The sequence below is a fragment of the Rhea americana genome, unplaced genomic scaffold (genome assembly GCF_003343005.1).
Source record: "Rhea americana isolate MKP2758 unplaced genomic scaffold, rheAme1 scaffold_102, whole genome shotgun sequence".
Taxonomy (NCBI): Eukaryota; Metazoa; Chordata; class Aves; order Rheiformes; family Rheidae; genus Rhea; species Rhea americana.
Window position 1 is genome coordinate 2,370,533 of NW_028185062.1, and position 12,429 is coordinate 2,382,961.

Here is a 12,429-nt window from a genome sequence, read left to right on the forward strand (position 1 = left end):
AAAATAACTGGAAGCAGATGTCCTCATTCTTAGCCTCACTGATGCCAAGATTTCACTATATTTAAGGTAGGATTTTTCCCCAAGAGCAGGTGACTGACTGGGACTCCTGSGTACGACAAGTCTATTTTGTTAGTTACTCTTCGCAGATTTACAGTTTCTCATTTAGATTTCTTCATCTTCAATTTACTAAGCTGAGAACAAAGAACTACATAATAAAGAAAAAAACCCAAAATAATTCAAGATGTCTGTCACCCAAATTGACTATGCACTGCCACTTGGTGATGCACAGCTTCAGCTTTCTCATACTTAGCAGGAACAAGGACGTGCCTAGCAGTCAGAGATGTTTTTGCAGAACTTTTACCTCTCTATTTCACCCAGCATCCTACAAAAACTGTATGTTTATCTTACTTTTAGTTGTTTCCTCAAAATTGAAGATCATCTAGGCAACTAGAAGAAACAATATTCAATAGTTCATCTTTTGCCAAAAGCCTGGGTCAGAACCTCCTCTCTACAAAAGGTTATTCTGCACATGGAAACTTTCCATAGACATGCTTATCTACTACAAGGTCAGAAATGGCAGATTCAAGCCCAGATTTGAATTACGAGTACATTTTGCCCAACTTCACCAAGATGCAGTAAAACAGAATGAAAACAACAGCCATATACTTATGAAGGTGCTTTGTGTCACTCCAGCAAGCTTCAGCTAAAGTAACTTTAAAATTCAGTTACTAGTGAACAGATAACCCAAAGCAGTGCCACTTAATACTGAGAAGATTTAGAAAAAGCCAACTCAAGTAATCCTCACATACTGGAATTTGATGTTTCCTTTTTGGAGCATAAGCTGACACGATGACAGAGGCTGAACACTCTTCAAAAAAAGCATTTCTTTTCAGCCCCTTTTTATCAACATAGCTGCCAAAAAAGTCTCCCCACCCTAGTTATATACTGTGCCTACATCCTCTTCAGATTACATGGGAAGGATCTGTTTGGCAATCCATTCTATAATTTTTCAGCTTTTGGTATTAGGAGAGAAAGTGAAATCTAGATATCTCCGAATTACTCCTGTTGGGAACATCTTACTACAACTTCCCTTTTCCCATCAGTACACATCACAGTCATTTCCCCTATGAAAAAGCTCTAAAGAATACAGTAGCAAAAGGATATCCTTACAACAGTTTTACCCAACCAAAAGAAAGTAATAGATCATTCTGTTCCTTAGACACAATTCTAACAGAAGATTTAAAACACAATASAAAATGTATAATTTACAACTTAACTTGGACTTACCCGCGGACTGGCTATGCACAGGAAGGATGGCAGCTCAGTCAACTGGCAGCACCGTATACAAGAGGTAGCTGATCTCCTTCGATGTATGACATGATCTGAATAGCCAGTAACTGCTTTACAGTAGCTACTGAACACAAGGTTCTAAAAACAAAATTAAAATTAAGAAGTTACTATGCCTATAGGGAGAAAATCCTCTAAAATCATACAACCATTCATGAGAAAGAATGACAATGAACATTCRCTAAGTATTTCCCTTGGAAAGAGGAAACTCTATACATCTGCAGTGACAGTGTACAGGATTTTTGTCTAATCGTCAGAATATTCCTATCTTGAAATGGTTGAAAGCAGAACAGTCCACAGTCATCTTTGGTCTTTACGCTCATCTGGAACTGGAAAAAAGTCTTTCCTTCTCAGAACCTTTTGACCTTGGCTTTTATGACGAAGGAAGTACAGAAATATTCTGGTGAGTCTACCCATACTAGTAAGTCTACTCTCACACTGTTTTCAAGATATTTCTTTATCTATTCTGCATGGATAAAAAGAAAATTGGAAAGGAAAAGAATAAAACACTATAGGAAACTTGATTGGTATCTTTACATTTTCATCTTTCTCAACCTTATCTTCCTTTCTCATGCAAAATGGCTCTGAATTTTATCCTAAAGGCTCTCAAGGTGCTGGCATGACGACTGACATTCACGAGCACACACACATACAGAATATGGAATTTGCCACATACATGCCAATGTCCTTTTGACATTAAAAAAAATATACTGACTCAAAATTAGGGATACTAAGATGACATTTCAGTTCAAATAAAGAAGAGCTCTTTGAAGGTGCTCCATGCAGAAAAATAACAGAAAATTGTTTTATTCAATTACATCAGTTACTGTATTCCCCTTTTCATTGTAAATATCTGCAAACAATGAAGTAAACTACTTATAGTTAAATCATTCTTGCTACTTCTTATTCTCACTGCCTCTTCTACATAGAACATAGTAGTTGGTTGCTATGAATATAATTACGATAACAGGAACATGAGGGCATTATTTTGAACAGTATAGGAAATGAGCAACAAGGAAAGAAACACCAAGAGGTATACCTCTTGCTGCCATAGGGTCACAGGATGTGCCCTCCTGGCATTTCTAGCAGTTCATTTAAGGTAAGTGCAAAGTAAACAGAATCTCAAACTTCAGCTTAGTTCTGCCTCAGTTCCTAATGCATCCAAATTAACTGCATGCTACTGTTAATTTACAGATCCTCCCAATTTTTAAAAATCCCAACATCTGAGATTCAAAACATCAGGCCACATGATAGAAGCAGACACACTGTAGATATCACACACTGGATACACACATTTATGCATGTGTGATAAGAAAATGCTAGAAAAAAAAATCCACAGCAGTAGACTGCTAAGATGGATCACACATTCTTGGTCACTTCTGCTTCCAGATGTAGATGCACTGCGCAAGATGCAGATGGCTGACATACAGATGAGGCCACCAGCTAAAACACACATGCCATCAACAGACCTTAAAATTGATACAGTTAGTTCAYAGTCATCCTGTCTGCCCCCCGCCCCAATCACAAAAAGAAAACAATATAATGAGAATTATATTATATGCAAGAGAGACAAGTACTCATGGTCTAATATTTTGGAACATACAGACAACAGAGATGGTGCTAGTACTTTTGTACAGGTAGACTACCTATGAAATACATTCACTCAATGCTAGCGTGTAAGTGGGTTCTCTAGCCACTACCAGTCAGAGTTGTGGTCTGGAGCTGGAAAAAAAAACAAACACACACACACACACAACCACCTCTGACTGATCGTAGGTGCTCTTCAGTGGACACAAAACAGCTGACAAAAGACTTTCCCTGACACTGAGCAAGGCTAAAAGCACAGGTCAAAGCTTGGGCTACACCGAGCAATGTGAAGTGATCCCAAACATTTGACTCTTACTTGGCCAACAGTAACGCTAGTTTAAGYGACAACTGCTTCCACTTGTTCATTACTGTCCCGGCAGAGCCCCTTTTTATTGTTGCCACAGCTGTCTGCACATATTAAGAAGCTGATTGAGATGAAAACAAACCCTTGCCCTTCTACACCAGGTTACTTCCAGGATCTTCACCACTTGGAAGAACAGACTAGCTGTGTGGAAACAGTACAGTGGGCAGTGCAGGGCTGACTCATCTGAGTACCAGAAACGGTGGCAATGAAGCTCCAGGAACATGCAACTGAAAGGTGGAGCAACTCTTCCAGCATCAGCAAGACATTCTTAAATCAGCTAAAGTATCCTAAAGCCTCCTGCAGAGTATGGTTCCGCAAGACACTAGGAGCTGAATTAATAGCTTACTGCTGCCTAAAAGGGTGTAGTCCCCTCCCCACTTCTCACCATATATTTGTGCCATTTCTTGTGCTAGYGTTATCACCCACATAGACCTCCACAAGCATATTTAGCCCTGGTTATTAGAGAGGTTTGCTAACTTTATTTCCTGGAAGGTGAGGCTACAGGAGATAGGTAAGAGAGAAATTCCACTTCCTCATAGACTATTATTCAGAAACAATTAGCTAACAAAATAATTCCAAATCTATCAAAGCAATGTAACTTTGCTATGTAACTCTCTTTTGGAAGCCAATATCAAAGACTCAAAGATAGCTTCAGCCCAATTAGAAGTACACAGGAAGAAACATAGGGAAAACTTGTAAGGCATCCAAAATAAGAACAAATTAATTGTTTTTGTATACACACAGTAGTAGAAGCAGTTTTTGTATGTGGATATTAGTCTAGTTTTCTGCTCTATGTTTCCTGTGCACAAATCACGAGCAAGCCACATGAGGAACATCCCTCTCTGAAATCCACAACATATACAATCATTAAAAATTCATGAATGGAGCAGACAATAGATATAACAGGAACAGCGAGACTGGCTTCCCATCAGTTACCTACATGGAAAAGACTGGGTAAGGTTACAGAACAGAACACAGACACAGCTCTAAAATGGATCGTATAGTTTAGTACAACAACGCCAAGAACACAAGAAGAGAACTGTTAAAAAATAACCAATGTACACGTCTATTGCAAAGATGCAATCAAAATAAGAGTTGAAAGAGACTTTGCCATACTGCAAACAGAGCTGCAAACAAATACAGGTAACTGTAATGTAAATGTAAATACAGGTAATTGTAATGACTACCAGCATTGTCTGAAGCTCATTAACACTCCTAATTTTTTTTATAAATAGAAAACGTGGAAAGCAAAAGAGAGAACAGGAGAAATCTGATCTCAACAGATCAGATTTTATATTAAATGGATGCATACAAATTAACACACATGTTGTGGAGGCGCTGAATAAGGGAGATGAAGCGAATTCACACTGTAAGAAATTTCTCCATTGACATGAAGAAACTCAGGGTATCTTCAGAAAGATGCATTAAAAATAAATCTTTTTTTTTCTGTTTACTGACTTATTTTTATAGTTTGTGTCTCACATTGGAAATGCTGGTCTGAAMTGTTAAGAAAAGCCTTTCCAGATTTATACCATTTCCTTCTTCCTCTGTTTTCTTCCCCTCCCCACTCCCTGTATGTTACTATCTTAGGAAACTCTAGATGAAGCCTCAGGGAATTTTAGATTAAAAAATTCTCAAATTTGGGTCAAGATAAGAAAGTGACCTTACTTTAACTCAGGATGGTAAGTGCTGTCAAAAGACATTTGAAAGGCAGTTCATTTTCAACTTCCTTTTTGTTTTGCACTTTTTCTATTAAGATGTTCTATATGTAGACAAAATTCTGCAAACGTAACTTATTTTAAAGCAACTTCAAGTGATAACTTTGTCTAACATGGAGGTTAGAAAAAGTTCTTAAGAATCCCTCATAATCCTRGAGCTAAACTTCCTTTCAATTTACTAGGGTTATTGCAAGCATGCTGTATTGCGTACACTGTGAACTCTGCTCCTCAGCTGGCTGTCTTCTACGTAAGAGCCACTAGTTACACAAGTTAAAACAGTCACAGCACTGAGGCCCCCAGAGACGTAAGTAATGGCTTCCTGAAAAACAGATAATTTGGAGAAACCAAATTATATATTCAAGTCTTTCCAGGTTGTGGTCTAGATCGGATTACAGTCTTTCCATAAACTTTTCATTCCACTATTGCTATTAAAAGCTAGACACATATATTCCACACCTCACATGTAGCATCTATAATGYAAATTTGTCTTCTGTTCTTTAAGAAAAAGATATCAATTTTCATTTAATTMTTTATATAGACTAATCCAGAAGACTTGCATATGTAAATTTCCTTTCTACATATGCACACATGAATTCTACCTCCCTCTAAGTGCATACAACTGTGCTCACAATTACACTGTCCTTTACTTCTAGGCTGCAACATTTATGACAACACAAAAGTTTTTCTTGGCCATASAAATAAAAGGACAGAGCTACAGTATCATTTCAAGGATAAGCATTACACAGTCAGTACATAAATGTCTGAATATAATCTCAGAAGAATTACTGCAAGCAAATCGAGGTACKGTAGACATTTTACCAAGCTAGACGTGGAGTCACGCAGTATTTGAACACCAGCACAGCCAGAGTTAACCGGCCTAACAGAGTTAATGCACTCATTTGGCTTGCTTTTTGTTTGATAACTAGGAGGACTCACTTTGTTGGCTTTACTGTTGACACTGCAAAACATGACACCAAGCCCAAGGTTGATTTCCTACTGCTTACGCATCTTCAATTTCAACTTCCTCTACACGCTATTCAGTTGAATCCTGGCTATCTCCTTTCCCTTTCCAGAGTCATGAACAGAAGCAATGATCTTCAGAGAAACTTGGCTTACCCAAGCAAGATCTCACTGCTTCAGAAAAGACTTTTTCACTGCATATGTCAAGTGACACTTAAAGAACTGTTTCATCTGTACTCTAGATGCTTTCCTCACTCTATGCTTGCAATTTTGTAACCTTTTACTTTCCAGTGAAACAAACCGAAGGAGCTATGGTGCAGTGCAGGAACTTAATGGCGATTTAGTTCTGAAAAGACAAAACGTTCTCACATACACACATGAAAAAGCTTAGGGAAAATGACCTKGCATTACACAATATGTTGAACATATCTGAAATCTGCCAACAGAAGAAGCAAATTTCAGAGTAGAAAGACACCACTGAGCATTGTCATTGGTGTCAATGCTCATCTACCAACTCTGAAACACTGCCAAGCTGAAGTCTGCTTATCCCAGTTGCTGCAACTATATTGAAGTTAGAAATAAGAGGTGGTTTCAAACAATCAAAAAACCAAGCAGTACAGTTCTATTTTTTTTCTACATATCTTAAGCTTACATGCAGACCCCATCACTGACAAATCATAAATCTAGTTCTGTTGCACCAGTAATATTTTTAAGATTTCTAATCCAACTAATTTATCATAGCAAGTTTTGGAATGAACCATTATACAGGAGACCTATTTTTCTGCTTAGTAATCTGAACTTTGTGTTTCTAATAAAGCAGGCAAGAGAGCACAATGATAAAGCCACCTTGTTTCCAAGTTTATGTTTTCTTCTGTTTTCTCCCTCATGAGGATTTGCTAATGTCTKCACATCACAGAAATTTTGCTTACCTGCAGCAAAGTGCAGCTGTGCAAGTTGGGGAAAGAGAGCGGAAAATTTACATCAAGCAAGAAATCTTTGTTTCCCAGACAACGTGACCCCTGCTCGTTCTCCCCTTCTGCCTCCATCCAGRAGCGCAAGTGATGGAGCCTGTAGGATGCTTTCAGAGACAGGAAAAGAGCTAACCATCTGAAACAAAGCACAATAGACACATTTATTCAGTGCTTTGTAGATAAAAGGCTTTAATATATTAAACAACACAATTCCATTTGACACTTTCTTTTTTCAGGATCTCTAGCTTACAGTGCCCTGACTTGAGGAAGTCATTTTTGCCAGACATTTTCCAATTATATTGTTCTTATTTTTATTTTTTCTAAGGTGGCTTAATTGAATCTTAACAATGAAATCAGAATATACTATGAAGCACTTCAGAGGTGCAGGATTCACTTCACTTCAAGGGTGAAGCACTTCAGGATCAAGCCTGAGTTAGCCACCACCACCTAACACTGCACTCTGACTTCTTGGTAAGTTGCTCCATATATAAATTATTCACTATAACCTGCAGTATGAATGTAGACTATATTACAAGTATCACTCAGATAGATCAAAAGAAAATTATATTCCATTAGTGAAACAGAAAAACAAACAGTCCTGCACCAAAAATAACTCTAACCATGAAAGAATATGACAYTTAAAAAGTCCTAAGCAGAGCACGCTTATTTATTAATAAGGCCTGCTTTTAATCTTCTTACAATTACTATCTAACATCACTTGTAGGGTACTTTACTTAAATAGATCACTTCGCTTTCTAAGATAAGGCAGTTTACAGCATTAAGTCAATCACTATCCTAAACCCGTGCCTTGGAATTCCATTCCACACTGCAAATGGGACATGTGGAAGTGAGACATATGCCTTGGAGCTGCAGAACAGCTATCACAGTGCAAGGTTATTCTATGTACATTAAAGTATGCACCCATGCTTTAATTACACCAGTACAACTGGCAAGCTTTGCAATAAACTGGCACCCCAAAGTTGGCATTTTGTGTTTGACAATGCCAGCAACTTAGAGCATGTAAGTTTGACCATCCTATGTATTTATAATGATGTAAAAACCTTTGTAATAGAGTGCTTAAAAAAAAGGGGGGGGGGGGAAGAAGCTCCTCACCTGGCTAAATGTCCCTGATGCATGAGGTTTGCCATTTCTGCTGGAGAGACATCAATGAACCGGAGGAAAGAAAAACAGCTTTCTTCATTGATGCCTGTGTCACAGAAATACTAAAGTTAAGRCTGACACATTTCAGACACTCGTATCTGAAAACAATGAGCATACTTCATCTATTCAAGATACATTCTCTAACATAAAACAAATCTAAAGGGAATAAACTGGAGATTCTAATTTAACCCAGACTTTTTAGAAATACTGAAAATTTCATCTTAATTGCTGTTCCCTGACTCCAAGTTTCAGTTCAACTTCCAGTCTGGGCAAGAGAAGGTCCTTTATAAAGAAAGAAGGATGTTCTCTAGGCCAGAAAAAAACATGCAGTTTATTTGACCTACTAGGAATCAATAGGCAGGGTGCCTGTTTGGTAATCAGAACGCACATCTCAGWTGGGCAGGACACACTTATATGAGAACGGCCTGCTAAACATGCTCCCTGTCACCCAGCCATTGAGTCAAGTGTTCTAGGAGGTACTGGGGTTGGGAGGGGAATGGGAATATTGCAAGAGGGGATAAAGATACAATAAATATGGCAAAAGATTATGGAAACACTGCAGTCAAGTCAGGGAGCAGGGAAGATATGTTAACCAGGAGAGCCTTTCAAGCCCATCCACATGCACTGTGCACCCTCAATAGCATTCATGCCTTTTTACGTTTAACATTTATACAGAAAATTTAACATCCCTAATTAATGATTCGCCAAAATATTTTCTGTTTATGGTATGTCTAACAATACCCCTAGGAAAAAAAAAAACATTACAAATACTGAAACAAATGAATACCACAGTAATCAACAAGACACATCCAAGGGCATTACAGACAAGTGCAGACTGTTGCTGCTCCTCACTGTTTCTTCTTACTTAACTTACTTAGGCTAACAGATTTCAGCATACCAGTGCATCCATTATATGCTCGTGCTTTTTCGCCTTAAATTTCCCCTACCCCAGCAGCTGAGCAATCTGAGTCTCTCTTTTAGCAAACAAATTCTATCATATATAATGTTAAATTTTATTTATCAATATAAGCAGATTATTTGGGTTTTCTCATTCATTAGATCCAGGGTCATTTTCATTCTCTACTTTTTACTTGAACAATAAACCAGGAGTTTAGCATGCAATGCAGATTGTACTGAAATGAATCTAAGATTTCCATAAATAGAAACTGTGAAAAATTCACATTAGAATATAAAAGCAGCACTAATTCTTTAAAGAGAGTTAAAACAAGGTAGGAGGAATGGAACAGGAGACTAAAGTAGGATTAAGCAGTGACCAAATAAGTCTTCTAGTGTCTAAACAAGTCTTTTGTGGATTATTATTCTTCTGTCTTCTTTAATCCTTTCCATACTGGGCAAATGAAATGTATGTGCTGACTTCCGATAAACATGGGACAGTATCATATGCAAGTGTGCGACCCGAGTGGTTTCCCAGGCCTGTAAACCTACCCTTCCTATGGAAGAGAGACTGCTGGATGTGGTCTGGTGCAAACGGCGAAAGTAAAACCCGTAACCACCTGAAAATGAAAACAACAAAACAAACAAAACCACTAAGAAAATGCTAATGAAGACAATGTTCAGTCACAGACAGAAAAAAACAATGTGATGTCCCCAAAGCAGAACAATAGTCCAGTTCTTCATGGTAAGTAACTCAACTCTCTAGATATCTGGAACTGCGTAATAGTAAGTGAAAAGCATCAGTCCAGATGCACTATTACTAATTTGACACTGGAACACATCATTGTTTTAGAATTGCATTTTATGTTGTAAAACAGTTAGTCTTATCTTTAAAAATGGTTTTCTCATCTCTGCCAACAAAATYTCTCATAACTGAGGGCAAAAAAGATTAATCAGAGACTGGGAAACAGCAGACTGCACGAGGCTGCTTTTACTCATCCAAGGTAAGCATTATGAGCTGCCAGAGCACTAGTAGATGCTCACGGTATTCATGTCACAACGAAGACAACTGATAGCTTCCTTAAACATGAAAAACCACTCAAGGGAAACCTTTTTTWAAGAATTCTACTAAAGCTTAATTCTATTACACATCATCAGCAACAAATCTAAATTCCTTTTCCTCTTCCTGACTTTCCTTTTCAACCAAAGGGATATTTGATGACCAGGATTCCACTAAGAAAGAGCATCAGATATCAGACGTTTAACAGCTGAATAAACGAAAGGAAACTAGAAATGCGTTGCTTGACCCATGCTATTTAAGAACATCAAGTAAAGAGGTTAATTAGCACTTACAAAGATAAAATAAGCCTAAGTAACACTACTAAAAATACTAAGCTGGAGAGGAAGTTGAGTTGGCTTGCCTGTCCCGTGAGTGGTTAAAGACCCTGATCAGTCCATGACGGTAGATGAACTTTGAAATCTGATATGGCTTTAGGGAGATGTGAAATGGAGACCAAGTTTCTTGTCGCTCAAACAGCTCCGGGTGATTACACACCTATAAGAATGACAGCATGTAAAACACTGGGGAGGAACAAATCTAGCCCAATGATGCATTTACACTCCAAATCAACTAAGACTATTGATCATTTAAACTCTACTATTGAGTTTGTGCTCTTATTCACAGGTGAATGCTTCCTTCAGCAATTTGGAACAAACCCAGCTAGCAGAAGTACAATTTGTCAAAAGCTCTTCTACCCAAACATCACATTACACTGCATCAGAAACACCGCTGAACTGCATGCAAGTTTACCTGCCTATGCCAAAAATTCTTTTCATATGGTGTTTTCCAAAAATCATACTTTAGCTCTGAGCTAACGATTGATTATAATTAAGAAGAAAAAACAAACAAACAAACAAACAAACAAAACAGTCTTACCTTCCTGAACTGCATGACTAGATTCATGAGGCTACTAGTGGTGTTCTGTGCTTGCTGAGTAGTGCCCATTGAGGACTGCAACAGGTCATCAATAGAAATTTTGTTCTTCAGAGCTTGGTACAACAGTTTCTGCCGACTTGTCTGCTGACAATACATAAGGATTTCAATCTGCAAAACAGTAACAAAGGTTTAACCTTTTCCTTCTCTGAAAGGGAACAAGACCACATCTGTACACATAAGCCAGAGATGCATCTTCATGAAAGTATTCATAGTTTTCTCAAAGAATACATATGGGCAGCTGCATTCATATCTCTAATTCAGGATCCAACCTGAGAGGGACTTCTTAACCAGCATGTTTTAGAAGGCTTAGGTGATGATGTAGGAGACAGACCTTTGAACACATTTAAGCACAACTATGTAAATAGATATATTCTCAAGAAGCTTTGAAAACTTTGTACCTACAGCTGAACAGCTTTAAAAATCTGGTCCATATTCTGCTGTTAACATGCTATCAACTTGGAGTCTTCTTAAAAAGCTGTCAGGAAGCCATGATAATCACAGATGTATCACTTAAGAGTGTTTGTGGGAAGGGTTCCAGTTTGGGAATTTAGAAGCACATCAGAACAAAGCCAGTGGACATACTGACCACAAGATCATCCAGTATTGCTAACATCCACAAGAAATGAATATAATGTTACCCACTATGCATTTATTGCTCAGTACAAGCAAGTAAAACCAATAGTAAACCCATACCAAACTCTTCTCAACATTCACTAGAGACTTTTATAACCCAATTATTTGTCCTTCACTTCATTTAGTGAGGTTTATGTCAACCTGTTCAGACTTAAGGTTTTTCTTATATATTTTATAACTTTTAACAAAATGCTTTGCCTAGAGTAAGACTTTGTTAATTAGAGGATCTTCAGTTACATCCATATCTAATGAGAATGATGGAATTTGGTGCCAAAAATAGAAGGTCCATGAAAGGTCCATGATCAAACTTTAGCTATGCAGACTAAGAAATGAATTTGTAAAATAAACAAACAAAAAAAGCACTAAATGCTGACAAAGTTGCATGAAATACTCATTCCAAATACTTTTTCTCACCTTATCTGACAACTCGTTTTCCACATCTTTCTTGATTCTTCTCAACATGAAAGGCTTCAGGATCATGTGCAAGCGGGACAGCTGGTCTGAAATGCAGAATAAGAGGAAGAAGGATCAATTACTTCAAGGAAAGTATACTGTGTTTTACTACAAGTAAAGCCTCTTACTGCTCAGCCATTTCTGCTCATATGTGTACATACAGCACAGGGTCAGTGTTTGTGCTGGAAAAAAATGCATATGTATTATATATGTATATATTACATATATTTATAATATATACATATATTTTACACATACACTTACACATATAAAAATATTTATTTATAATAGAAACCTTTTTTCAACACATCTTCACTGCATGTTTTCCACCCATAAAGCATGCTG

The 12,429-nt window shown here is 37.6% G+C and overlaps 1 protein-coding gene across 1 annotated transcript in view; it reads right to left on the bottom strand.

Annotated features, from left to right (window-relative positions):
- INO80 (INO80 complex ATPase subunit) overlaps window positions 1-12,429 on the bottom strand; it is a 59,572-nt gene that overhangs the window by 27,692 nt on the left and 19,451 nt on the right. Inside the window, exons 18-24 of the mRNA XM_085306493.1 lie at window positions 12,046-12,131; window positions 10,939-11,106; window positions 10,424-10,557; window positions 9,555-9,622; window positions 8,061-8,154; window positions 6,906-7,083; window positions 1,288-1,428 (exon numbers count right to left, since the gene is read on the bottom strand). Coding sequence (XP_085162619.1) covers window positions 1,288-1,428; window positions 6,906-7,083; window positions 8,061-8,154; window positions 9,555-9,622; window positions 10,424-10,557; window positions 10,939-11,106; window positions 12,046-12,131 — 869 coding nt within the window. The remainder of the gene's footprint in view (window positions 1-1,287; window positions 1,429-6,905; window positions 7,084-8,060; window positions 8,155-9,554; window positions 9,623-10,423; window positions 10,558-10,938; window positions 11,107-12,045; window positions 12,132-12,429) is intronic.